General features: G+C 40.8%; 1 protein-coding gene across 1 annotated transcript; it reads right to left on the bottom strand.

The window, feature by feature from the left end:
• Positions 1-51: 51 nt before the first annotated feature.
• Positions 52-27,974, bottom strand: SLC5A12 (solute carrier family 5 member 12). Its single transcript, XM_090032830.1, has 15 exons — positions 27,309-27,974; positions 25,001-25,066; positions 22,596-22,647; positions 21,224-21,291; positions 19,780-19,934; positions 17,365-17,505; positions 14,841-14,970; positions 13,668-13,756; positions 10,664-10,776; positions 8,522-8,589; positions 7,915-8,001; positions 6,440-6,618; positions 4,636-4,739; positions 3,026-3,153; positions 52-684 (listed from the first exon to the last, which is right to left on the bottom strand). The coding sequence occupies exons 1-15, from the start codon at positions 27,663-27,665 to the stop codon at positions 520-522; spliced, it is 1,902 nt and encodes a 633-aa protein (XP_089888956.1). The 5' UTR covers positions 27,666-27,974; the 3' UTR covers positions 52-519.

The following is a 27,974-nucleotide window of genomic DNA, read 5'->3' as shown; positions in this document are numbered from 1 at the left end:
CTTCCTTTTACAGCATGTTGGCCAATGACCAGGATAATAAAACAAAATACCTCTGATCCCAAAGCTCTTTACTTTTTGCATACTGTACAAATCAAACAGAAATCCTCTCAGCCACCACTGGGACGTAGCCATCGCTAATGCCAGCAGCAAAACTAAACATGTCCAGGATGAAACTTAAAGAATCCCCCCTGGGTAGTTGGATTCTCCAAATTGTAGGTGCACAGAATATATAAAATGCAGCCACAATGTGGGTTTTAACATTTTATGACTCACTTCTATATTTCTTTTGAAATAACAGGATTCCCAGCATTTCATTGTCCCCCAAGAACGGATGCTTTGTTTTTAAATGTATTTCATAAATAAAACCTCATTTGAGTTCGTCTTCTTAAGTAACTTGATGTGGCACTAGTCATCTACCACTTTGTAGAATGCAACAGACAGGGATGGTCCTTGTTTTTCAAAGCTGGAGCAATGCAGTTTGATTGACGTAGTAAATTATGTTATTTTCCAAATCATATGTTAGAAATGCGTTTCTTTGTCTAAGCTTGGGTTAGTGTAGGATTTTTCATTGGGATTATAACCAGGTAAATGGCTTGGAATGTCTTTCTTGAATCCGTCCTGGGAGGCCGTGTCTATTCCTATCACCTTTGCAGTATCTTTACACAGATTATTTTCAGAATCCTCCTGAGGAAAAGAAAAAGGAAGAATAAATAATTCATGTTGTTTGACATATGAATTAAACCAACCCTAGTAAACCCTATTTATACATCTCAGTCCAACAAGAGTTGTAAATGATTCTATCCTCATCATCAAAGACCCTCCCATGTGTATATTTAGCAACTGACTTGAGTGCTATTAGAAAGGCAATACTTCATTTTATTTTTCTTAGGGTGTGTACAGAAGTGTAGGCAGGCCACCAGGTAGGCGGTCTAACTCTTGCACTTCACATGAAGCGCCATGTGTTAGAATGCCATTGATCCCAACTGGCTTTCACCTCTTGGGTGTGGTGGGCATGGAGCCTATCTGCACTGACCCAGGCCACCAAGTGGGGGCACGCCAGCAGTCTCCCAGGAGGCTGCTGGACCCCCAACCCTGAGAGATGGCAACTGTCAAAGCTGATGGGGGAGGGACAGAGCCTCTCCAACTACTCCTGCTGGGGTCTTGGGGGAAGCCAGGGCAAGCCTGCAAGGCATTTCCCCCTTGCACCCCAGGCACAGAAGACTCTGCTACCATCCAGATGCTTGCACAGGGGACAGGGTGGGAAGAGAGCCCCCACCGCCACACGTGCCCAGCCCAAGACCCCAGCAGGGGCAGCTGGGGGGAGCACATGTGGTAGAGGCAGCTCCCTTACCCCACACCTGCCCTCCTGCCCCCATGAGAGTATCCTGACAGTAGCAGAGGCTGCTGTGCACAAACCTGGGGCTTAGGGAGAGGGGGAAAGCCCCCTGCTGTGCGGTCTGCCCCAACAACCCCTGCTGGGATCTTGGTGGGAGTTGGACTGGGCCTGTGTGGCATGAGATCCCTTCCTCCTGCCCCCTGCATGAGTGTCTTGACAGTGGCAGATGCTGCTGTGCCTGGAGCGGGGCAGGGGGGAAACAGAGCTGCCCCGTCTCATGGATCCAGCCCCTCAAAACTGCATGGGATGTGGACACAGAATCACCTGAAATTAACCCTTGCAAGGAGTCTGCCCTAGAGTGCCCCACTCTTACATTACATCAGACAAGAGTTACATTTTCACGCAATTGGCCATTTAAAAAGCATTCTGCAGCCATGAACATTTGTTGTATTTTGGCTGCTGAGCACTGGTTATCAAGCACAGCTAAAAGGAAACAAACTTGTTTGTGTCTGGGACTGTCATACGAACTTGAAAAAGTTGCATGATCCCTAAGCATATAGGTATCCAAAGCTATACACACAGACATATGCTCAGATGGTGCTTCAAAACATCAGGGTACTAAATTTCCCCTAGAATCAATGGGCGCACCTACATATCGCCGTACTTTAGTACCACAGCAAAGTGCCAGCAGTTACTGTGCCGTGTGCACAGCACACAGTTAGATTTTGCACTACACTGAGGGAGTGTGCCACTACAGCAACATAGCTGTAGATCACATGTAGATCTGCGTGATCGCTATGTTGCCATAGCACAGCAATGTAGTGTGTCGCTATGTTGCTGTAAGGTGATATGTAGACACGCCCAGTGTGTATTAGGCACCTTTTAAAAGCTGGCTATAGTCAGCTAGGTCAGAGGGCAGCAATATGTTGGAGCTTATCTTCTACTTTGGAGAAGACTATTTTCATCCTTACCCATGCTACTACCACAGTTTCTGTCATTATTTCCCCCTGCTGCCACATGGGCTAAGCCCCCCACTGCTGAAACCTCCTGGCTCTGCAAGCCAAATCTGGCCCATGGGCTGGGGTTGCTAACTGCTGGGCTAGGTGATATTGAAAAATCCTACTGTTTCCCTGTCTGTATCTCTAATCACTAAAGATAAATATGCCACTTAAGTTCCTATGTCTCAAAGAAAGTTAAATGGGAATTAGGCTTCTAAATCAATTAGGCAGTTTAAAAATGTTACCTAAAATCTACTATTTAGAAATGCTTTAAGACTTTTCAGGGAAATTATTGCCTGTCTGTTTCCTTATGCATTTCTTTATTTAAAAAATGCTTGTTTGGCTTCTCTCCCTTTAATTAAGAGGAACAATATGGTCAGTTCCCTTCTGTTGAGGTTTAAATAGATTATACCTTGCATTTCCTAGGTCATTGACTCACATAACAGGGATTATTATTATTATTATTTTAAGATTCTACAGTCTTTTCCATCCCTGATAAATTGTAACATATTGTGACACAGTGGGTGGCTGTCAGAAAAAAAATGGTCTAGGATTTTCAGAGAGTGTGCTGGCTTTGCTTCTGTATGCAATAGAAATCTTGAAGGTGAAATCTAAATTATATCCCTTTATCAAATATTTTATATAGTATAGATGTAGACAGCAGCAGGCTGTTCTGTTATGAAATACTTACATGAATTACTTTGCTGCCATGGTCAACACCACACCAACATAGTGTTCTGTACCGTTTAGACCAAAAGCAAACTAGGTTGCAAACAGGCCTAATCAACACTGGTTTAATATCTTTCCCTTTGTTCGGTCCTATAAAAAGAAAGGTTGTTAGCAATGTGATTTTTACATACATCTATGCATATGCCAAGCAGAGAAATGATGAATCAAAGCTAGAACTGGATGAAATCATTTCATGACCTTTGGGTGTGTTCAAATATTATCTTTGGCCAGATGAATGTCAACCATAACAAGACAGTCTTTAAAAGTGGTGTCACATATTCAATTTAACACTTTCTAAGTGCAGTTAAAACACAAAAAGATGCAAGTTCAAACAGCTTAGCTTGTGTTAAATGTCCACGTGACATTGCAAAGTGTTCTCCTAGCATCTTCACTACTAGCTAGCCATCGGTCTTGGGAGACCATGAGGATTGTGCCTTTGGTAGGTTACCAGTATGGCTGTGCAAAACAGTAGTATTCCACTTTGCCATCTGTTTTGACGGAACAGTGTTTTGTTTTGAGTTTTGTTTCATTTTGAAAACACTGTCCCATTCACTGTCAATCAGGCTGGGGAAGGGAACTCAGCCCAGCTCAGTTCCCCTTCCCAGGCCAGTCACAGCCCTGGTTCTCCCCTGTCTCCCACCACCTTGCTGCTTTGAAACTTGAAACATTTCAAAACTTTCAAAATGTTTCAGCTGCCTTCGTTTCATTTCGAGGCTGTTTCAAAGGGCTTCGTTTCATTTTGATTTCACTGTTTCAAGCTCAAAATGAGTCAAAGCAGTGTTGAAATGAAACACCCAGCAAAATTTTGCACAGCCCTAGTTACCAGGTACCATACAGCTACTTGAGTGGCTGAGGAGTCTGATGCACAGCTGGCAGACTTTCCAGCAAGTTGCACTTACAAACTTAGTTGAGCCTGCACTAGCATCTCCTAGCATGCACTAACTTAAATAGGCCACTACAGTCCAATGATTTGCAACTGTTGCAAGTGCATGTGTGACAAGGCCCTTACTTAATTTATCTGGGTTGGGTAAATCAGTTTGGGGATTTTGTACTGATTTTATTTAGGGTTGTATTTTGAAGGACAAGTTGAGAAAGGGGCTATAAGTATATGTCTGTCATTTACCACTTTTAATATTAAAATCTGGTTTAACATTTCCATAACAAAACTAATAATGAGCTGAATCCTGGGATAAGCCATGTTTGCTACTATTGCAGCAGAGTATGTAGGATAAAAGTGATCCTCAACCATCTGTTTCCAAGATCCTAGGTGACTGAAGTCAATCCACAGTGTAACTTAGAGCGGGCCTCAAACATCCCTTAGATTTCTAACTGTATGCTCCCTTTAGGGTGCTATGGTGGCTTACATGGATGTTCTTTAGCATTCAAAGTTAACATAACTAGAATTTTTCTGGCAAGTATTAATGCATAGGTATCTATAAACAGATTAGCTTTTATTGCTCAGGATTCAACTCAGCTGGTTCTAAATTGGCAGTCTTGAACTTATCTGCTGAAGTCTTTGAACAGCACATTATAGACAAGCCCCAGTGAGAAAATCTTTAATAAACAACTTACCTGTGATAAAGCTTATCAAAAGTCCTGCAAAAATACACCCTAAACAGCCCACAGCACTATAGTAAAGGTAGGACAGGGAATACCAGCTATCTGCCAGTTGTGGTCTATGGAAGTACAATAATAAAAGTTATAGTTAGCAATAACATGTAAAAGACTTGTAAGGGCAAAAATGAATATAGAGGAATATATTCATAATTAATAAACTAATACAGACAGATTTAAGAATACAATACATGTCAATTAAATGGCAAAAGTGAAATATGCATAAACTGCAGTTAGCTCAACTAGTCATTTTTAAAATAATATGTGCATATTTTCTTCTTTGTGATCAATGCTAGAACTCTTTGTAATAAAAATTGACATTCTTAAGTTCCAATATGCATGTCCCACTCCCCTTTCCACAAATTCTACGCAGAAGTTATACAAAAATAACTTAAGGCCCAATCCTTCAAAGTATTAAATATTTGTTCTGCCATTTAATGACACATTTAATGCTCAGTTCACAGTTTCAGAACCTTCCTTACTAAAGTCCCCTCACTTTTAATTTATAACTTCCATAATTTTTCACAAAATTAGTGTCCTTATAACTCAAGGGATCCTAAAGGTTTCCACAAGTAGACAACGTCTTAGTGAGTTCATATGGACAAACTCCTCATCTCCAAATTAATACTTCTACCCTATTCATCCCTGCAGTAATTGCATACATAAATAGTCTTATGGGCTGTGTAGAGATATTTGGGGAGGTTGTGAGGAGTTTAAAAAGTCACCCAATCTAAGGTAAATTGAGTTGGAGGGGGTGGGAAGATTGGGAGGTCAAGCAGGCTTTGTAGGGTATCAGTGAGTCCCCAGGTGGGATTGTGAAGATAGAGAGCAGGCAGTATCTGAAGGAGAGATTGTGGGGCAGGTAATGTCCACAGTGGAGTTAAGAGGGATTAGGGGCCTAGCAAAGTCTCCAGGGGGATTGGGGAATTGGGCATGGACTGCGGGGAGGGGGGATATTGAAGGGATTGGAAGGGCAAGCAGAGTCCATGGAAGAAATCAGAAAAATCTGAGGGGCAGGTGGGGTTTGCAGGGATGTTCCGGGGGAATGTCATGGCAGTTCTCTCCCCCCACCTCCCAGGAACAGGGACTATTTTTAGCCTCCCAATTGCCAGATGGACAATGCCTCCCCCTGCCTCCATCCTTCCCACCCCTCATCCCACCAGGACTTTCTTCTTTAGCTCCTAGCATCAGCAAATTCTTATAAAACCAGCACTGAGAGCAGCTTGTGGGATGGGGATTTTGGTGGGCTGCAGAGGGTTGCCCTCTGGGAGTGGGGCAAGGAGCAGGCTAAAAATAGCTCAGTCTTGGGGAGGAGGTAGGAAAAGTACAGCTCTAGATCTGAGCCTGGGGCTCACCATGAACATACACAAGTTCAGTTCAATTTATCTAAAAATGGTCAACCCAATTTAAGTCAGACTACCTTGGAAGTATAACTTAGATTGGGTGACCATTTTTAGACCATCCAACCTTTCTGGAACTTCTGTGCAGTGTGCACTTAGATCCAACTAGTTATGGATCTAACTGTAAGGACTGCATCTAGGCAACCTAAGCTAGATGAAAGCACTTAACATTTTCTCTTGTGTTCAGTAGAATATGTCTCCCACAGCCCACCAGATGTCTGCACACCATCGATATGTGCTCTCAGACCACTGGAGTTCCAAGGCCACAGTGTTCAAAACATACTTCAGCCTAAACCTAATGGCATGTAGTAGCTACCTCTTATAGTAGAGTATTAATACACACAAAAACTAGTGGAAAATACCTGAAAGGAGGTTGATCAGGAGCCATTGTAGCTAGTACCTCTGTGTTGTTAGCTAGAGTGCAGTTGGCTGTTGATAAATCCAGAGGAAGGGTTTTTGAAGATGGTGCCGGATAAACAAAAGCTCCAATACCTACCCAAAAAGCTAATGTGATTCCAGTCAAAAGGCCTCCCAAGGCACCCTGAATTAAGGCAAAGTGACGTTATCAGAAATGACTGAAATATGCATGCGTTTGAAAAGACAAATGGTGGGTACATTGCATTAGGTGATATTTTTCCTGTAGTCATTAATATAGGGGTAAAAAACTCCCATTTACTCCAGTGGCACAAATTCAGGCCTTATTTGTTCAAGTTGGTTAAACAATTGAGTTGTGATGGGTTAATAGGATTTTTCTGTTTGTTTTTGGAGTCTTTTTGCTTTAATTTTAAGTAGGGGCTTTTTTTGTTTTTAATCCCTCAAAACTGGAAATTTGTGGGGGAGGGAAGGCAGGTGGAATTCCTGTGAGAAGCTCATATTTTGAAAAGCGTTTCCCTTTGTTATATTTCATCCATGCTAATGAAAATCCTATCTTCCTACAATCTGCACAGTGAAAGGACAAAACTATCTTTTAAAACCAAAACTGAAATTTTACTTAGGAAAAACCCTATTTGTTTACTATTTAAAACTAATATCCCCAAGTGCAGTTTTTCATATTAATCACCAGTTAAAAGTGGACATTTTAGGGTGGTACATTCTAAATTACTGGATACCAGATCTTGTGCATTTGTTACTACCTATAGTTAATAGACATTAATTGAACTAGTAATGTAGCCATATAGATCATGAAAGCCGCAAGGATTAAAATTGCAGCAGTTGCTACTGTAAATTTTACATATACTATGAGTTAATAGGACTATTAAGAAGGAAAGAGAGTACATACGTGAAATGACATCATCTTTAGTTTTGCCTTATCAAGAGAAGTTACAGGGGAAAGTGTTCTCTATATATAGGGACTTCCTATTTTTTCCATTTTTTGACTGTGTTCCATGAGACTTAATAGCTCATGTAAAAACTCAGACATAAGCAATAGTGAAGGCTTGTTTCATGACTTCTGCATCTAGAGCTGAGTTATCCCAGGCTTTTAGGGATTTGATTTGGACTATTCTCTCCTGAGAAGCTTCTAAACAAAGCATAAAATCTAAAAGCAGAATAATATAAATGAGATACAAGTTGAGAGAAACTGGGTGCATCTACAAGAGACACTAAATGCGCAGTAGACTAATTCTACTGCTCATTAGCACATCACAACAAAAGCTATGCTATTGCACTAATGCACAGTAGAATTAGTCTACTGCTCATTAGCATCACTACAAAGGTGTGTTATTACAGGTACTTAACCTAATGCGCAGTAGCTATTGAGCATTAATGCACATGTAGATGAACCCAGTAATACTTTCATTTTAACAATGATATTGACAATGATGATGATATCTCTTACCTTCCAATTAGTCCAAGGAACAACAATTCCTAATGTAAATAACCCTAGCATGGGCCCCCCACACATGCCATGAATGCTGAGTGAAGCCTGTTAAAAAAAAAGGCACAATAGATAATTATTAGAAGGTTAGTTAATGTCATTTGACATTAGCCTCATTCCCATACTTGTAGTTTATCTGTTCTTATTCCAGGGCCTTTATGACTATTTCTTCCACTAAAAAATATTACAAAACAAATGATACAAGGTATGCAAATCCTAATGCCATTGTAGTGTCAATGAAAAGCATGATTTTTTATTTATTTTTTATCTTCCCAATGATAAAATGGATATAGGACATTTTAGAAGGATTGTCCTGGTTTGGGTAACTGATCACAAAATTAGATTTAATACTAAGGTTGGATTGACAATATTTTTCTTTGAAACCAAACTTGTTCCAATTAACTTAGATTGTAACTCATTAGGTCCTAAAAAAAAGAGATTTATTCATTAAATGGCTTCTGGAAAGTGCACATCCTATTCTAGGAGTGCTTCTAGAAAAGTCCAGTACAGAGGGAACAAACAAGATCAAGTTTTCTTTGGTTGGACAGTTTCATGAGTGTCTACGTACCTGCACAACTCCTCCCAGAAGTGATGCTGCCACAGCCATTGAAGTGCACAGGACACCAAATAATATACCTAAAAAATATCAATAGCAAGTATGTGTAGCAGTTACTTAGCACACTGATGATCAATAGCCCTGGTGACCTCAAATTCCCCTGCAACCCTGAAATTAATTCTTTTTTTACCTATTCCATCAGCTACAAAATCAGATAGCATGCTGGACTTCTATGTTTTAAAGGGTCTGACATCAAATCCTGCTGGTTTGCTTAATAATTCAGCATTAAAGAGTTAATGTTAGTTTGGAAATTACAGCTCCGAGTAAAAATGTTGCAGCTACTATACTTTCTATTAACATAAACATTATTATAACTGAATGATGTTAGCAAAATAATAATAATAATTAAAAAAGAAAACAAAACCCTCTGTTTTCCCCAGGTTCTTTGGTTTTGCATTTGGTAGGCGTATACTAAAAGGCAGATGATTTTTTTTGTTTGGAAAAACTGACCATTTAAAAATGAAGTTAAAAGTAATTCTCTAAGGTAAGACAGAAATGTTTTATGGTCACTGGCTTGACATTTTGTTGGCACAAAATATCCTTCCATTCTGTCTTCAACATTAGCTTGCCAATATACCTTTATGAGCACAGTTGTGTTAAGCTGTGGCATAACAAGCAGAGTCAGCACCCAGGGGAGTAGGATCTGCAGGTTCTGAGACTGGGGAGGGCTCATGATTCAGGGGAGGGGGGCATGTGGGTTCCAAGAGCAGGGCAGAAGGATAATACAGGTTTGGAGAAGGGGGTGGGAGGTACTTCTGAGAACAGGGGTGGGGAAGCATGCAGTTCAGAGGGGGGGGACTGCATGATTCTGAGAGCAGGAAGTATGCTGGTTCCAGAGTTTCAAAGTGGGGAGAAGGGGGAGTGCATGATTTTGTAAGGGGAGAATGCAGCAGTCTACCCGTGCTGGGAACTCCTAAGCAGTCCCCCACTGAGCTGCTGCTACTGCTGATGCCCCTGCTGCCACTTACTCTGCCCGCCCCTGCTGTCAGAGCAGCCAGAGGCTGTTTTGGAGTTCCCAGATTGGATAATTCCTGGGGCTGGTCTTGCAATCACACTCTGCTGGGCTGGGAGGTGATTTCAGCACCCTTCCTAACATGGTGCCTGGGGCAGGTGTCCCTCTTGCCCCTCCCTCATTACACTACTGGTTAGGTTAACCACCACTACCTACCTCTGACAAAATAGATTGTTGCCTATAAAAGCTGAACCAGTTAGTCTCTGAGGTGTCACCCTGCCCTGATAGCCTGTTTTCTGCATAAACCCGTTGAGGATCTTAACATATTCTTTTGTTTGTAGTCTGTCATTAGTTCCCATTTGACAAATAACCATGCACATGCTTAGCTCTACATTCACTTTGGCTCCAATCCTGTAAAAAGAATTCACAGTGCACTCAATAGTACTCACTCATGCACTTGGACTTCAGGAAACAGAAAACTCAACATGTGCTAACCAGAGGGAATTTGTTTTCCAGCAAATACTATGTGAAACAAAGCACTGTGCACATTTCTGAGAATGGGCAATAGGTAGTATTTTGAAACACTTGAAGGATAAAATAGTTTAGGAAGGGATTTAGTATTACTGATGGTTCAAAAACTGTCTGAAATTCTCCCTTTCATGGAGACAAGTGGTCTTCAGAATTCATAAAGATTTATTGTTTGGGTCACCTAAGCTTGGTGACTATTCCACTAAAGCAGTTGTATATGCTAATGATATCAAGACTTCACTGTATAAATGCTATGATCATTCACATGCTATAAGTTTGCATTGATACAAGGGGCATATCTTTTCCACCTCAGCATTTCTTAGAGAGATGCAGTGAGCCCTGGCACACCTGTTCTGCACATGTTAAACTCCAACCTGGACATGATGGCTGCCTTAGTCATGTTGGCATGACACTATAAGCAGCATTGTTATAAAGTTTCATCATTTCCATTTTGGAGAGCAGCATACTGTGCTATACTGCAGACCCTTGTAGTATGGTCTGTAGGCAATGTAGACATGGTCAAAAGTTCCTGACAGGAAATGAGGGGGTTAAGAAAATATGTTATGTCATCATTATAAATGTACATAAGTACAAGAGCCATCTACTGTACCTACATAGGCCTTTGCTGACCCAGGTGCTCATGTTTTCTGAGAGATTTGGCAAACAATTCTTGACAAAATCCTCAAATGTTACTGTTGCAAGAGCATTTATGCTTGCAGCTACAGTGCTGTAGAGGCAAAGAAGGTAATGATGATCAAAATAACAGAAATAAACTGCCAGGTAATATTACCTGCATACCAAAATGCTGGTCCAGAATATTAGAAGATGAATCAGGTTGCTTGTGACAGTTCAAAAACATTTGAAGAAAAAAGATTAACTTAGTAATTTTTAAAATGATTTCCTTCTATGATGCTGATTTTGTGCATATAACTGAATAAATGATGGCACAGATTAAGTTCCACCACTGACACTTATTGGATGCATCCACATGTTCAATTAGTGCAGCACGATAAATTCCAGAGCAGTTTGTGCTGGAGTTTACAGCTCCCAGGGACAGTGTATACACATGCACCTGGGGCTGCAGTAGTTTGAGCTAGGAAGAGCAGCCACAGTCTGGCAGCAGGCTCAGGTGGCCAGCCCCAGGCTCAGGGTCACCGATGGCTGGGGCATGAGAGTGCCCAAAGAGCAGAGCTGCATGGCTAGGCAGCTAACAGAGGCTTGGCCCCTTGCTGCCTGGGCTGATCAGGTACAGTTTACACCCAGGTCTGTGTTTACACATGCATGTAACACGTACCCAATGTCTGCTATCTTACAGCAGTGAAAATTAGTTTACTGTGGTATAATAGTGTTTCATGTGTAGACTGTGATGCTTTATACCACAGCAAATTAATCTTCTGTGCAGTTAAGCACAGGTGTAGATGCACGCACTGAGATAACATCTTAGCAGGATTTTGAGCAGAAGATCCTACTCTTCTGACTAACTATAAGGGATGATGACACTGATACCATTCCCAGTCCTGCTTCAATCACTAATAGCCTTTCATTTACATTAGTTTCATTATTGAAAGGAAAGGTAGAAACACCTACTTTAATATACCTTCTGATGAGTCCTCCAGTTGACCAAACTACACATACCTTTTCAATATACTGAGAAACATTGCTTTTCTAGTGAGGAGGTTAATAAATGCTACTGATATCAGTCTTTTGGAAGCCTTGTGACAAATGATATCTACCAAATAATTCACAGACATTGTTGTTACAAGTATAGTAGCAACTGTACACATCTACAAATTCCTTAGTGTGTCATAGTTACTGCACATAAAGTTTAGTGCTCGCATGAACCCTGCATGCCCCCGGAGACTGGGGGGTGCACAGCGACTGCCCACAGGCGACAGCAGCAGTGTTGGTGGCGGGGAGCTCCCACAGCCAGTTGCAGTGGCATGAGTGGTGGGGGCAGGCTGAGTGGGCAGCTCCCACAGGTGGCCACAGCAGTGCTAGTGGTGGGGAGGGTCAACAAGTGCTGACCGGTGATCAGCAACCACCCACAGATGCTGCCAGCAGTGTCGGCTGTTGGAGGGGGGTAACATGTGGCAACTGCCCACAGGCACCACTAGCAGCGTCAGCGGTGTTTTTTCCAGGTGGTGCACCGCCAAGCTCAGGGGGTGCACATGCACCCATGTGCATCCCCTACATGTTGCTAATGAGTACTCGTATAATCAAGTACTAACTCAACGCACAATAATTGGTACTACTGTGCATTAGTTCCAGCACATGCCTTTTAATGATGCTACTGTGCAGTATCATATTAGCACTGATTTTGACATGGTGTGCTACTCTGCAGTAGTATTAAGCTACTGCACATTTAGCATCTCACATAGATGTGCCTACTGTGTGCTAAGTTCCTACCTTTCAGTTATTCCTGTGCCATCTTATTGCCGTCTTATTGGTGTTTGTCTGCATAATATAATTATTAAAATAATAACACCAATTACATTAGAACCCTGGGGTCATCCCCCTCACCAGCAATTGTGATAGAATATGACATTCTTTTATAAATGTGGGTTCTCTCGAGTCCCTCCAAACTGAAAACAAAACTGAGTATGCTATAGTAGCCAAGATTCTTGTTACAGTTAGACTGGTGTCAACCCTTTGACTTCTGTGTGGCAGCTCTGAATTCACACATTTCAACAAATCAGAATCCATCTCAGTGGTGTTGCTTGGGCATAACTTACTTATTCTACATATAGAATAACTCATTTTCCATACTTAAGGTGGTGCAATTTATTAAGTGTACTCTATGTCCTTGAAATACCTATTGTTTTTTTTCACATATACTAAAAGTATGGGATGAAAATTGTTTCATTTCAATAAAGACCTCTTTGATCCTGACATGCTACTTTGGTGGGGCAGGTGGAAGAGCAGGAGGGGCAGCCTTCAGGAACTTGAGATTGTGACAGCTCTGACTACTGGTAACATGGACTTCAACCTTCAGTCTTTTTTCTAGCTTTAACTATTGATGGGTTAGTTACTATCCCCTAAAGTCCTATTATTTTAATATGACTGTCATCTGCAGCATGGGAGAACATTCAGTTATAGTAATTGATCCAGATAATTTTTTTTTTCCATGTTTGCCATATACATACATTATCTCTATGGCTGTTTTGTGTTCAGCCAGAATCATCAACATGGCCTCCATTGGTTCTCTGATTGTATAGTTGTGCCAGTGAGGTTAAATAAAAAGGATTTCAACTCCGCACAGATGCTGCACTATCTCAGCAGGCTCAGCTGCTTCTAAAAAGGAAAGTGGTGTTTCTCTGATTTTTTTGCTCCCTTTTTTGTAATAATAGTGTGGTTCTCAAATATGTTTTGGGAAAAGGAAAAAGGAAAATACATCTGACAAAGTGAACCCAGGCTCTGGCATTAATTGACTGCAAGCAGAAAAACCACTGAAGCATTAGCTGGGACAGTGAAAGAGAAATGATGCTTAATTCTTATAGTTAGCACTTTGCTCTATACTTAGGTCTTAAGAGCATTGCTTTCCCCTCTTTTAGAAAGGTCAAGGCAACGCACATATGCAATGCACATAGCTAGAACAAACACAGTTTCAAAAACACAGACCTTAGGGTTCCACTGAATGCACATGCAACAAATAGTCCTGGGAGTCCTGGAATTGAGGAAAAAATGTCCATAACAAAATAAGGCATCAGCTAGGGTAAAAGAAACACAAGAATAATACAGGATGTTAACTGGGAAGTTTTTTAGACAGAAAATGCAGTCGCCATTTGCAATCACATTATTGTGTAAAAGTAAAATGTTCAAAAAAATCCAAATTCAGGTATCTCAGCTCTAATTGGCTTGCCAAAACAGAGGCCTCTAAGGCATACTGAACTAATACAAATGAGAGAGAGTATAGTATAACCTCATAAATTTGGTGTGCTCAGAACCAAGCACTTGCTGGAAATCTGAAAATGCTGGATTTTTGAAACCAGCATGGTGGCCAGTTGCAGAGCAGGGGAAGGTGTGTGGCGGGGGGGGTAGTGGTGGTCAGTCCTGGAGCAGCGGCTGCACATGGAGCAGTGGCTCAGGGTGGTGAATGGCAACAACAGCCACCATGTGAAGCTTCCCCCTCCACATCCATGCAGGCTGGGGGTGGGGTGGGGAGGAGGGAGGGAGTGGCGGCCAGTCCCAGAGCAGTGGGGAGAGGTGCCAGATTTTTGATAATTCTGAATTTTTGATATCCAGATTTATGTGGTTATACTTTACTTGACAGTGACATAAACTGAAATAGATACACAAGAGAATAGTAATTCTCTTGTGCATATGGTGGGATTGTCACATTCTAAATATCAACTTGAAAAGGCACTTAAAACTTTAAAGGATTTTTGTTGGCAAGATCTTTAATTGGACTAACTGCATGGTTGGGAGAAGTTTAGATAAGCTTTTGGGTACAAGTCACCCTTCTTCAGGTCCCTGTGCCTTGTACCTGAAAGATAAAAGATCACCCTCAAAAAGCCTCAGCTGTTGTATATTTGCTGAGCCATGACAACATCCTTAAGCACACTTAAGCACACTTAATCATAACAATATTATCATAGACTTCAGCTGGACTTTGTATATGCTTAGAGGCAACTTCACAAAGTAGCCAGACCTATATCATTTTTACAGAAAGCTATAAATGTATTTATAGACTTTATAGACAGGTGTTTTTAGCCTAAAGTTTTACTGCCCATTCATAAATGTATGGATATTGGCAACTCTACACAGCACCTGGGTTGAGAATTACTGATTTACCTGATCAGGTGCTGAAATGAAGCCAGCTGTCCAAGGATCACAGTTCTTATAATGAGCATACATCACCAAACCCGAAAAGACTGCACATACCAGGATTATCCAGAGTCCCACTAAATTAAGGTAAAGCGCTCTAAAAAGAAAAAAGAGTGAGAGAGAAAATCCAGTTTATGGTTAACTCAACACAAATATGGCAAACGCATACTTTCTATGTTTATTAAAAGAAAACGTACTAACATTTGTAAATTTTTAGTAATATTCACCTTAAAACCTAAAGACAAATGTAGAAATCTCAATTTTTAGTATGTTTGCAAGAAGCATAACTACAACAAAAAGTTCTGATGATAACTTAAGATCAAAGTGAAGAAACTCTCTTCTTTCAATGTAAAACTTTAAAAACTTATTTGATTTCTGAAAAGTTGTTGCAACTCTTTCTTGAAACTAGATGCAATATTATTTTGAATTGAATTTGGTTTGTTTCTGATTTCACCACTGAAATGAATCTATTTTCCCCTTCAGCAGCCATTTGAGGGAGATAATGATTAAAAATCTCATCATTCCTGTGAACTATCAGATCATGCATAAAATACACCACATTTTGACATTTCCCTTTACTGACTTCCCAGCTATGGCCAACTCCACTTCAGAATTACACACCTGGATTCCAAAGATCGCATTAACTCAATACAAATAACCTCTCTGACCTCCTAGTCACTGATATCCTTTCTCCTGCATCCTTTTCTCCTCCAGTCTTGATCTAGAAAGACTCTTCACAGTCAGAGAGTATATTTTCACTTTTACTGCCACTTCTTTCTAAACTCTTTTCTCCACTCCCACTGAGCCTCTCTATTACATCTCCTCCTCCATCCCCTTTTAAATCATATCTTATATCATTATTTTCTCCAGAGCCCTTCCATGAGTTTACAGAGTATTTTGAAGAACACACTAAGGATGAAAAAAAGGAAAATACTAATTATAAAAGCCTTAGTCTGTCTGTCCATAATGCTTTATTTGCACTCTGATTGGTTGCTTGGAGGCAGAAGGAGACAATGGGGGACCACTGCTATGACAGAGGGGACAGAGTGGGGGGGTGAGGCCAGCAGCACTGGCCTTACCTCCCCCCCTGCTCCTTGGAGATGGCAGGGGCATGGGGTGCTGGCTGCACAGCACTGGCCTCACCCCACTCCACACAGCAAAGTGCCACCCTAACAACAAGGACTGGAGCCAGAGCCGAGGAGGGAAGGCCAGCAGTGCTGGCCTCGCCCCCGCCCCCCCTCGCTCCTTTGAGCCAGGAGCCAGAGGCCCCACCCCCCACAACTGCTGGTGGGGAGGGGGAGGTGGTGGGGAAGAGGGGAGGGAGGGAGGAAGGGGAATGGAAAGGGGAGGGGGGGTGACCAGTAGCTGTGCCCTGCTGTAAGTTCCACCACGGCCATGACTGCTGCCACAATCATTGCAATTGCCACTGCTGTGACCACCACTGTGGTCACAGGCCCTGGCCTCAGCCCCAGCCCAAAGTGGTGAGGGGAGGCAGGGAGTGGCCCCGGCCCAGGCCCCAGCCCAAAGTGGCAGGGGCAGTGGCCTAGTCCAAAGTGGTGGGGGACAACAGGAAACGGCCCCGGTCTGAAGCAGCAGGGCTGACCCTAACCTTGGCCCCAGCCCCAGCCCAAAGCAAAGAGGGGAGTGGCCCTGGCCTGAAGAGGTCGGGGGGGAGAAGGGGAGTGGTCCTGGCCCAAAAGCAGAGAATTACCTCTCTTGTATATACTGCTGCTAACGTAAGAACCTATCAATTTCTACCTGAGGCATGTTGTCCAGAGAGAGGTATGGAATGCACTCCAAATGGCATTCCTGCACTTGAAAGATACTGATAATTTTCTATTAATGGAGAACAATCCCTGAGCAGATCTTCAAAGGTAAGGGTGCTTATATCAAAGAGTGAACATCATGTCTCAAGCTGCATGAATAATTTGTAGAAATAATTCATAAGGAACTTCAACTCTTTCTAGCTGGAAGAAGATTTTGCTTTCCTTCAATGTACTTGATTTTTAAAATAATAATATCTTTTTGAACAATAATATATTTTAAATTCTTTTTGAACTTTCTTTTGCTGTTTGTTTGACACTTGAGATCTGGACAGTTTTGAGATATTATAACAGAAGTCACACGGCAAAAGCTATGGCTGTGGTCACATAACAGTAGCACATAGTGGGTCACAAGCAGCCATTTCTGTTCCCCTGTAACATGAGTACAGAAGCACTTTTTGTATTAATACCTGTGTACGTGAATTAAAAATTCATTTTGCGTGAATGTTTCATATGTTACCTGCAAATTGTTTACTATCAAAATTTGTGATAGAAAAGCTTAAATCAGTTCCAGAGCCACAGGTGCAGGGGTTAAATGGTCAACAGTTCCATACTGAGCTCCCTGTATATCTTAAGATATAATGAACAAAATAATTAGTATGGCCCCAAAGAAGAAGAATTGGAATGAAAGTTCATTGTATTTAATTATGGGATACTAAACAACTTACAATTTAGCTTGTTTTTCTGATCTGCAGGAAATGCATCTCTGCATAGTGGACTGATTAACTCCATAGATTCCTAACCATGTAAAGGTTCCTCCAATTGCAATTGTCCAAAAAGTATGTCGTCTTAAGGGATCTACATCAAAGCTACAAGACAGAGAAAAGTAATTAATTTCCACATGCTTAATATAATATTGACGTAGAATAAAGATAGAGTTTGAGTTCCAAACAACTCCTGAGTTTTGAGAGATATCATGTTTGCTTCTGCAGATATGTATGATTTCTAGATAGATCCTATGCTGTATAACTTATACCAGTGGTTCTCAACCTCATTAGTCTCCAGACACACCTCAGAGAGTACCAGCTCTTATCTTTCATTCATTTATTGACTATGGAAAAGTAATAAAGCAATTCCGTTGCAAAGAGCTCAGAAACACTACAAAGGTGCGCATGTTTTTGACGCTGTGGGTTCCTATTTGAAATCTCTGGGCTTATCTTGTGAATTTTATGTAGGTGTTTTAATACCTTCTGGTACTAATATTGAGCAGCAAAACATGGCATCTGTAGAAGGATCTCACAGCACCCTGGTATGCGATGACACCTCACTTGACAATCATTGGCTTATACGGAGAGCAAGGTTGTCATTAAGCAGCAAAGCCTACATGTGTGTATTTACTCAATATTAAAGAGAGTTTCTAAACACAACGTTATCCTGGATATACTGGAATTTATCTCAGTGTGAGAAAGGTAACTTATAATAGTCTTGAACTAGTTGCCACAGGTGTAATCAGTAGTAAATTAATAAATTCAAATTTATGGAATGTACTATGCTCAAATTTCAAATCTTATTTCTATCGCAACAGAACAGACTAAATATCCACTTTATCTGGTATTTGGTTCCCATAAAGGGATGATGCCACTTAATATACCTCAGACAAAAGGCCCTTCAATCTACCAAATTACTATAGTTATGTTATTATATATTATCCCATAAGGATAAATTTATTCCTGAGCTTGACTGATAATTAGCTTATGATGAGGCTTCATAACCCTTGTAATTTTATTTTAACCAGTACAGCTAAAGTTACATTTATTTTTAGTTTAAATATCCTTGTCTTTTGTGCTGTATTGTTTTTAAACTCAGTAAACATTGTTGATAAACTACCACATTTGGCAGGGTTTTTAAAAGCTGCCTGGTAGCTTGTACTAGTTTCTATCAGTGCCTTACTGCGATAAATGACCCCTTTAGTCACTGGTATAAATGGCCATCAATGGCAGGCCAATTCATCACAACAGGGCAGCAGTACTAGCTACATGGATAAATATACTTAATATAAAGTGGTGCTTTCATAAATGGAGAATGAAAGGACATGTAAATGAGATCAGAGGAGTGGGCATGCTAGAATAAGGGCCATGGCAAAACAAATAGGGATGTGTGAAGCTTTGGTCCCTGATTCAATTCAGCGGAGATCTGGCCTGATTCAGTGGCCAAATCTCCTAATCCAAACCGAATAAGGAGAACATTTAATCTCTCTGAATTGAATCAGAACCCTCCAAATCAATTTGGAGAGATTCAGGAAGATTCAGTGATTCAGACATAGACAAAGCTTTAAATGTTTTTTCTATGTACCTCATGAGTACCAGAGGGCTCATGAATGCTGCAGTGGTGGGGCAGATGGAGTATCCCACAGCAGCATGGTGGGGCCCCCAGTGCACTCAGCAGCAGACCCAGAAGTGGACCAGAAGCACTTCCAGGAGCACACTAGCGCCCCCCCACATGCTCCACTGGCTTGGCGACTGGTGCCTCCTGGGTCTCGGGGGCACCCAGGGTCCCTCCCGCAGCTGATCGCCAATCCAGGGAGGTGTGGGGTGGGACCCAGCATGCTCCCCAGTGGACCTGGAAGTGGACTGGAAGTACTTCGGCTTCACTGCTGAGCATTTCCCCCTGTGCTCCTTTGGGGTGCTTCATCTGCCCCACCATTGCAGCTTTCACACCTTGCTCCTGGTACTTCAAGATATGTAGAAAAAACATTTAAAGCTGCATCTATAGCCAAATCACTGATTCTCCAAATCAGCACTGAACCTTCAGATTCAGCTGAATCGAATCAGGGACAGTGATCTGAATCAATTGAATCACTGTCCCCAATTTGGGCTGAATCCAAATCGAATACAGCCCATTTTGCACACCCCTAAAGGCAAGTACAGACATGCAAATGTACAACCCTCCCTTTGAATTCAGTGAGGACAAAATTTCTCTCAATAATTTAGGGAACTTGTATAGCAGCTTGAGAGCTGATTGACCTAAACAGAGCTTGAATACTTACAGCTCACTAACTCTAAGGACTAGTGTACAGCAAACTCCAGTCTTAAACATGGAAAAGAGATAAAAGATAGACCAGCAAAGTTTTATGTTGTGCTTACTCAAATATGGTTAGTCGGGATCCGTTGTTTGCTCTTTCCCAAATCATGCTAGGTCCACCATTCAGAAGAGTTCCTTGAATCAGAACCGTTAAAAAACCAAGCACCATGACAACAAATTGAAATGCATCTGTCCAGACAACAGCTTTTAATCCTCCCTAAAATTATAAGAAGTAGCATGTTTATATTTTTTTATTTTATTTTCAGTATCATAATATGTAGGGCTCCCATTGAGCTGAGAGCCTTATTCCATGAGTTGCTATACACCTAGAGGTAATCTCTGCCCTGAACACTTTCATTCCAATTCTTCAAAAGGGTGTATTACATTACATATCAGAAAATGAGGTACAAAGAGATGGATCATGATGGCAATGTGTCCTAGCTGGGATGTCCTCAAGTATGCCTCATCATCTACTCCTGCTCAGATGCTCCGTCTCCAAAAATAATCCTGCAAGGCCACTTCAGGGTGTCCCCTTGTGACCACTCTTAAGATCTTAGTCTCATAGTGCTTGAAGGAAACCATAGCAAATTATGGCTGCCAGCTTACCTCTCACCTGCTCTGCCTCCTGCTATCATCTCACACCTAGTGATCATTGATCATTGCTCAATGACTCCTCAAAGAGTCAAGTGACTCAAATCCATGGGTTGGTGGCCTGCAGAAATGTATCTTCTCCTGTCCTCCTTCCTGCCCCGCTACCCCTCCCCACGTTAGGTCTAGCCTGCAGACCTGCGGTTTTGGCAGTATTTGGTGGCAAGAATTTTGCTAGCACTGCTCTGTAGTTGGATGTCAGGTACTGGGAAGCTTTTCTGCAGCTGATCAATGGGGAAAAGCTGTAGGGGGCAAAAACAGCAAAAACTGGGTCTTAGTTCTGGCCACCTCTGATCTGAGCTGGGCCATTTTGGTCTGCTGCTGGAAAAAGTTGCTGACCACTTTTTAAATCTGTTTCAAACCATTATTACCAGCATTTTACAGTCAAAAATAATCCCCCTATAAGGCTCATAGTCAGTGGGACCAGTTCATCCTAGGTTCTATCCCTCTAGGCTTTAACTAGAGTTACACTAGGAAATGATTTGTCTCTTCCTTTCTATAAACTGTAGACTGACAAACACATTCAGAAAGAGAAATATTTCTCTTCTCTTTGGAAGCTTTCATGTGGAATGAGTGTATCACTTTCTTATCTAAAGAATTTTATCCTTGGCCTGAAGTTATCTGATTTAAATCTCAGAACATACACAGTATGCAGAAGGCTATAAAGCTATTTTTCCCCTATAAAAAGTACAAAAATAGACCTAAGATTTTCAAACACTTTTCCAAAATTTGTATTTATAAATGCAAACCAGTTATTCAAACTACAGCTGGAAACCATGTTTTCAATTACAATTTTTCATAAGAATAGGTCTAGCCTTTATCAGATATTTAAGTATTTCAGCTGTGCTAGTTGCATACCAGAGTGCAGTAGAATGTGCAGACAATTCCTGTTGCAAATACAGAGCCCCAAAGGTGAAATCCAGTCACTGTGGCACAGAAATAAATCAAATTAGTAGTAAAAAAAACAAATGCCAGGCATCTGGAAGGTAACAGAATAGTTAATCATTGTTGCTGCACTTGGGTAACTATTAATTTTTTTATTTTTTTTATTTCTACTGGGAGCTCCACTAGATGATAAGGGATTCTTGACATTAATGGCTATTGTTTTGCCTTCTTGGTTTCATTTTGTTGCCTTCATGCAAATTGTGACTAATTGCATCTCAAGGTTGTGAGGGTAATAATTAAAATTCATAATGATGTAACACCAAATCAGAATTTTCCTCATGAGACACAAAAATCTCATATTTTTGATAGAATTAAGTATACAATTGTTTTACAGGAATGCCTTATTTCTCTCTTACCCTAAGGGATGAGTTCTGTCTTATTTTTTCCTCAAAATTATCAATGTCAATAAAATTCTAGTACAAGAAGAGTAACTAGTTTCCACTCTCTGTGTTTACTTGATTTTCTCCAACTCCTCTCATTCTGCTTGGGGTGGACTGAGATCACGAATAGGATTCTTTTCTACCTATCAAGTAAAACAGTATGCGACATCATTCATCAAACTGGGAGGTTGATTGCTTTATAGTGGTTTTAGCACAAAAAGTAAAGAAGAACATATGTCTAGCTACAGCTATAAGATACTGAAGTTAGTTTAACAGGAAAATGAATGAGTTATCTTACAGCAAATGTTGTAGGATTTTTTTTTAAGACAGTCATAAAGATCTAAGTTAAAAGGTTGCACCCACTTTTTAGTCTACATGGATTAGTACTAACAAAGAAGAATTGCCTCCCATTTTATCAGACACACTAGCCTTAGTCTTTCATCTTCCTAATTCCAACCAGAGAACTGTAATGCTTTCAGTTAAAAAAAAATATCAGTTTCATCCAATGGAGATTAAAGATGACAGCAGTGTAAGCTAGGCAGAAGAGAAAACAATCAAAGTACACAATACGCTTTTAGATCATCACTTTGTACAGTGCACTTTTTCAGGATACTGAGATACATGAATTCAGGACTCATCCCCTCAGGTTACTCCTTAAGTATAAAGAAAAATAGACTTGGTTAATGGTAGACCCTTCCCAATGTACTGACATGAGCGAGGAAGATGGACGGTAAGAAATATAAAAATACCAAAGTGAAGGCACAGGCACTTTTACAAAGAATGTGTCGGTTTTTGTTTTGTTTTGTTTCTGTTTCTTTTTTTCTAAATCTGTCTCCTTCAGTTATTTTGCTTAGGCAGTGACATGGTTGATTGGTGCAGCCATGTGCTTTGGACTGGAAACTCACCTTGGTTGAGAGCCAGTGCTGGAGCATAAACCACCACTCCTGTGTAGAGGATCTGCAAAAGAGAAAAGGGGACTTAAAAATTCAGAGCAAAAGTTCCCAATTATAGGGGACCCTGAAGCAAAGCATTAGATGTGCAGTCCCTTTGGAAAGTTTGGATCAATCTTCAAATTAAAAGTGTTCTAAATTCTACAAGTTGAAGGTGCCTGGCTTCTACAAATCAGAAACCCATTGCTATTTTTAATTCCATACTTAAGGAAATACCAACTGCATTTATCAAAATGTTTTTAATGCATCCATTTTTGTAATGCTTATGTGCCATAAAATATCAATCAGATAGAAAAGGTAGCAGCCAGTAATATATAGCCTTTAAAAACATCCAGTAATGTAGAAATAACTTAGTAAACTCACACTACCATAACTGGCCACCTGAACACTTCTATGCACATATAATGCACACACACACACTACACTGTTTAGACAAGAACACTGAGAAAGAAAAGAGAAGCAAAATATTTAAATCAATTGCTAAGGCTATTTGAATTCAATTAATGTAAATACCAAGAAAATTAAATATTAAACACATACATCAATATACACATTCGTTTCCCTGCATGTGCAATTCAAATAATTTGCTGTCACTATTTGTTTTTAATCTTTTGATTTATTTGAAGCTACATCTTGTATTTTGGAATGACTCCTTGTGTGATCTCAGCCAAGTATCTCTCCCTGCCTCAGCTTCCCTATCTATAAGACAGAGATATTATTGTATGTGGGTGGGGGCAAGACCTTTAGGGATTAGCTAGCCAGTGGGTGCAACTACATGAGACGTTTACATGGCCAAATTAGGTCTGCAGTAAAGTCTCAGCATCTACATGTACTGTGCTATTAGGATGGGCCACAAGTACTATCCTCCGGCAGAGTTTTTTTAATCCACAGCCATGCACATGTAGGGCAGGAAGGTGCTTCAGTGTGGGGGCCTCCTGCCCCAGCCAGCCCCGCCACAGCCTGTTGAGCCAGGTCAGGGCAGCCCTGGGTTCCTAAGCTGACCCCCAAGGCTCCCTGATAGCCAAGGCTGTGCTTTCCCAGCTCAACATGCTATGGTCCCAGGCTCTGCTCATTAACACTGCTCCTGGGAACAATAAACTCAGGAATGAACTGCGGCAGAGTTTGTGCCACACTAATTTCATGTAGATGCACCCACAGAGTACTTCTCTTTAAGGTAGCTATTTCATTTTTATTTTTGTTTTTCTCTTGTTTCATTAGGGTGGCGCAAAGAGGCCATGGCATGGACGAGGATTCCCCCAATAGTTTGGGGCTGATCAGTAGCCCAGTTTCAAATGAAAGAGAGGAGAATAAGCCTCCTCTCTACAAAATAATTCTATAGCTTGCTATTTAGGGCTCTCTTCTGGGAAATGGGAGTCCCTTCGTTTTCGAGAAATGTCTGTAACAGATCTCCCATTTCCTGAGTGCTCCAGTCATAAGATAGTTGTGAAAAAAACTTGTGGATGCTACAATTGGCACTGAATTCAATAAACTCTTAGTGCACGTTGTGCATCTTCTGGGTGCTCCACATTGGCAGAAACACCTTATTTCTTGCCCTGATTTGGGCAGCCAACCTCCGAAGAGGGCTTGCAGTTTAGATACACATCTGAACATTGCACCCTTATTAGAAGCCAGCAAAGAGGCACGTATAGCTGAGAAATATGGGTTGCCTTTTTTAAACATGTGATCTCCACTATCTGTATAGAGATCCTAAATGCCTTATTCTGTTGATTTAGATCATTTTGGCAGGAGACCAATATGGAGAGTGATTTGGATCTGGTACTCTGTGCCTAAATTAATCACCCAATTGGAAAATTAAGGGGTGGGAAAAAAAACAAAATATGGCCCTCCACTGAAGCTGAACATTTCTAAGGAAGATGGAGGCATAGCAAGCCCTTTCAGGGCCCAGGGCTGAGGGGGGATGGGATGTGGAAATTTTGCTGACCACTGTAAAGTTGAGGGGGAGTCTTACCTGTTGGGCCTCTCCTCATGGGAGTAGCAGCTGGTACTGCTACTGCCACAGTAGCCCAAGCTTGGTCTGTTGCTGGGCAACAGTGTGGGCTTCTTGGGGACTGTTCCTGATGCCCCATTCATGTCCTCTTCAGCTCCCAGAGGCAGGTCCATACCTCCCATGGCAAAGCATCCTTATGGGAGGGTGTCATCCTATCCCTCTCCCATGGGATACTGCTTGACATGGTGCTGTGACTGCCATAACAAAACACGTTGGGGGAATAACCATACTGGCTCTCACTTTGTTGGTACATAGGGCTGGTGCCCCTCTTGCCCCTGTCTAGTAATACCACAGAAGAAAGATATTAACTAAATTCATACAAGCTATACACATTATAGAAAATGCTTCTTACCGTCTGCAATATGTAGATGAATGTTGCAACGAAACGGACAGACTTGTTAAATCTTAACTCCAAATACTGGGAAAAATGAGAAATACACTAAATGAGCAGCTTATATGATGTTTAGGTCCAGAATATCATTCTTTTGTTAGCAATGCATAGCACTTATCTCCCCAAGCAATCCATTGACTTCACTGAAATGGCTGTCAAAACTAATGATTTATTATGGTAGACACTAATAATATGTGGAAGAAAATTCACTTAATAATTTGGGAATCTACTTAAATCACGGTTTCATGGATTTTACAGAAATCACAAAAAAACAGTGTTGTTCACAAATGCCAGGAAATCTGACATTGGCCATGATTCCTCACAAAATCAACCAAAAAAAAACTTTTAGTAATATAGACTGAGTGAAGGCACCCTCTACCAGTCAGCAGGGAGGAATGGGGCAAAAAAACCAATAGTGATGCAGACTGAGAGAAGATACCATCTGTAAATCAGTGGAGAGGGGTGGGGTCTCTGCAAAATGACTGTGAAATCAGCTCTGCACATCAAAAAACCCATTGTCTTGCCATGATTTAGATAGGTCCCTAGTAATAATGTTAAAGCCAGGACAATATACTGGGATGTAACTATGACCTATCCATTATCAGGTACAAATTATTGTGTTGTTATTATTGGAAGAGTCCAGAGGCTACTCAGTAACTGACAATTTTTAAATTTAATGAGCTTCTATACACATGCAGGTAGGTTGCTCCAACCTGCTGTAATTGCAGCTGGAGCATGGTAATTACCATGCTTCAGCAGACTCTAGCATCGTGTATCAGCATCCCCATGCAGAAAAATGATGGTGGGGCACTTTAAACTAAAGTTCGTTCAATGAGCTTTTGTTCAAAGGGCCCCACCACCATTTTTCAGCACAGGGATCCTGATACACATGGCAATTCAGATGCTTTTAATTATTGCAGGTCTTGGAGCTGGGCTAATTGAAGGCTTCCCCTCTCCCCATCCCCACCCTCCCACCTCCCAGAGCATGTCTATAAACACCCAACATGGGGAAGGAATCTGGGGACATGTCTAATCTAAGTATGGAAAATGTCACTGATCTCTACAGATTTCCCCAACATATCCCTTCCCAGGATACTGAGTCTCCTCTCAGCTACACTTAAACTGTCCCATTAATTACAATGAGGAAACTGAGAGGAGAAAGTGATTCTCTGATCTTATCTCAAGAGTTTGGGAAAGAGGCTTTGCTTGTTCTGCCTTTGGTAACTGAAGCATGTTTCCAATATGAACTTTTTGAGCCTCACGATGAAATATTTCATAGTCCAGATTTTCAAATTAAGCTTTTCTTGGTCTTTTAACCTCTGGAGCTGCATACAGATTTTTGCATTAACTTGGGTTGATTGATTAGGCAATGGGGCTTTATTTAATCCAGTCCTCAGTTAATGAATATGTCCCATGACATCTGTTAATTCTACTAACTAACAACCACCTCAGTTGCCCAAAAATTATCCAGTGTGCTCAATAACATCCAACAGAGGTTATGCACCATACCCCCGGTAACAACATGACAGTGATTATTGATAATTACACCTGCTGAGGCCTCATAAAAGAAAATCACAACTTTCACCCAGCTAAAACTTCAGACACACCTGGGAAATTCCAAAAGAAGCATAACAACTGTGTTAATTGTAGCATCTCCAACTCCCTTAGATGTGTCTGGAAATCCCATATATTTTTCTATCCTAATCATTACAAATGTTTCTAAATCTATTCTCTCACAACTAAATTTTGTTGGGGGTCAAAAATCTCAACCTCAAACCTATATTCACATGTTGTAAATGCCCCGCTACTTTACATGGACAAAACAAAATCCCAGCTATAACAATCGTGAACTTTGTTGTTCCAAGCCCTCTTCCACACCCAGTTTGAAATAGCATTTCCTACTTTATTTAGGGTAAAAATGTGTATATCACTCTCTCATGTAATATTTTGGGGGGTTTTTTAGTTTGTTGCTTTTTTTGCAGTTTTATTGTACTGTATATTGATTTATATTGTGATATCTTTGGGATACGGCACGTTTTTAATGTTGCACATCTGTACAGTGCATATGAAATAAGCCCTTAATCCTTGATTCATGTCCTTGAACATTACTGTAGTAAAAATAAGTAATAATGAAATCATGCAATTAATGTAATTTGTGTCTAAATTCTAAGGTGACACTATGATTTTCAACTATTCCAAAAGAAATGCTTTGCTGTAGCAACATTTGTCTAGCTAATGAACTGATTGTAATAAATTCAGTTTTACCTACCTCATATGTGCTTGTAATCCCAGATCTGTAGAACACAGGTAGGAAAAGTTCAGAAGTGAAAATGATGACAAAAGTATATGCAATAAAGAAAAGAATGAAGGATGCCCCATAGCGATACACCTCTGATGGTGTTCCCAGAACAGTCACTGCTGACATAAAGCTAGCTGTAAGGGACAGAGCTACTGGCCCACATGTCATCTGCCTACCACCTACTAAAAATTCCTTAGAAGTTGCTTTCTTTCTCTCCTTAATTGCAAAAAAGACTCCAATGCTAGCAGAAATTAGAAAGAGTGCAGCAAAAACAACATAGTCCCATGATGCAAATGTTTTAATGTCAGGAGGTACGAAGAGAGACATTGTGCTGGCTGGATAACTCCCTGATCTTGGAAAGGATTCTTTTTGTTGTCTTCTGGTGTTCTAAATTTGATTCTTTGCTAAGAAAAGAGATATTTCCATGGCTAAGCTATGAAAATATTGGAAAGCAAGGGCAGCGCACTCCAATATCCAGTGATGGGATTTTTCTTCAAGTTCATTCAAAAGTATTATAAAACATCTAATAGAGTTAGATTTAGATAATTTTGAAGGAATTAGGTGCACTTGTACCCTGGCACTATCAAGGTCCCTGTCAGCTGCCTAGTCAGATAACTCTTCAGTATCTGAGAAATA

Source organism: Crocodylus siamensis, chromosome 2, assembly GCF_052110815.1.
Source record: "Crocodylus siamensis isolate JL-2025a chromosome 2, ASM5211081v1, whole genome shotgun sequence".
NCBI classification, from domain to species: domain Eukaryota; kingdom Metazoa; phylum Chordata; order Crocodylia; family Crocodylidae; genus Crocodylus; species Crocodylus siamensis.
Note: the sequence above shows the minus strand (reverse complement) of the source record. Positions and strands in the feature narration are given on the sequence as shown.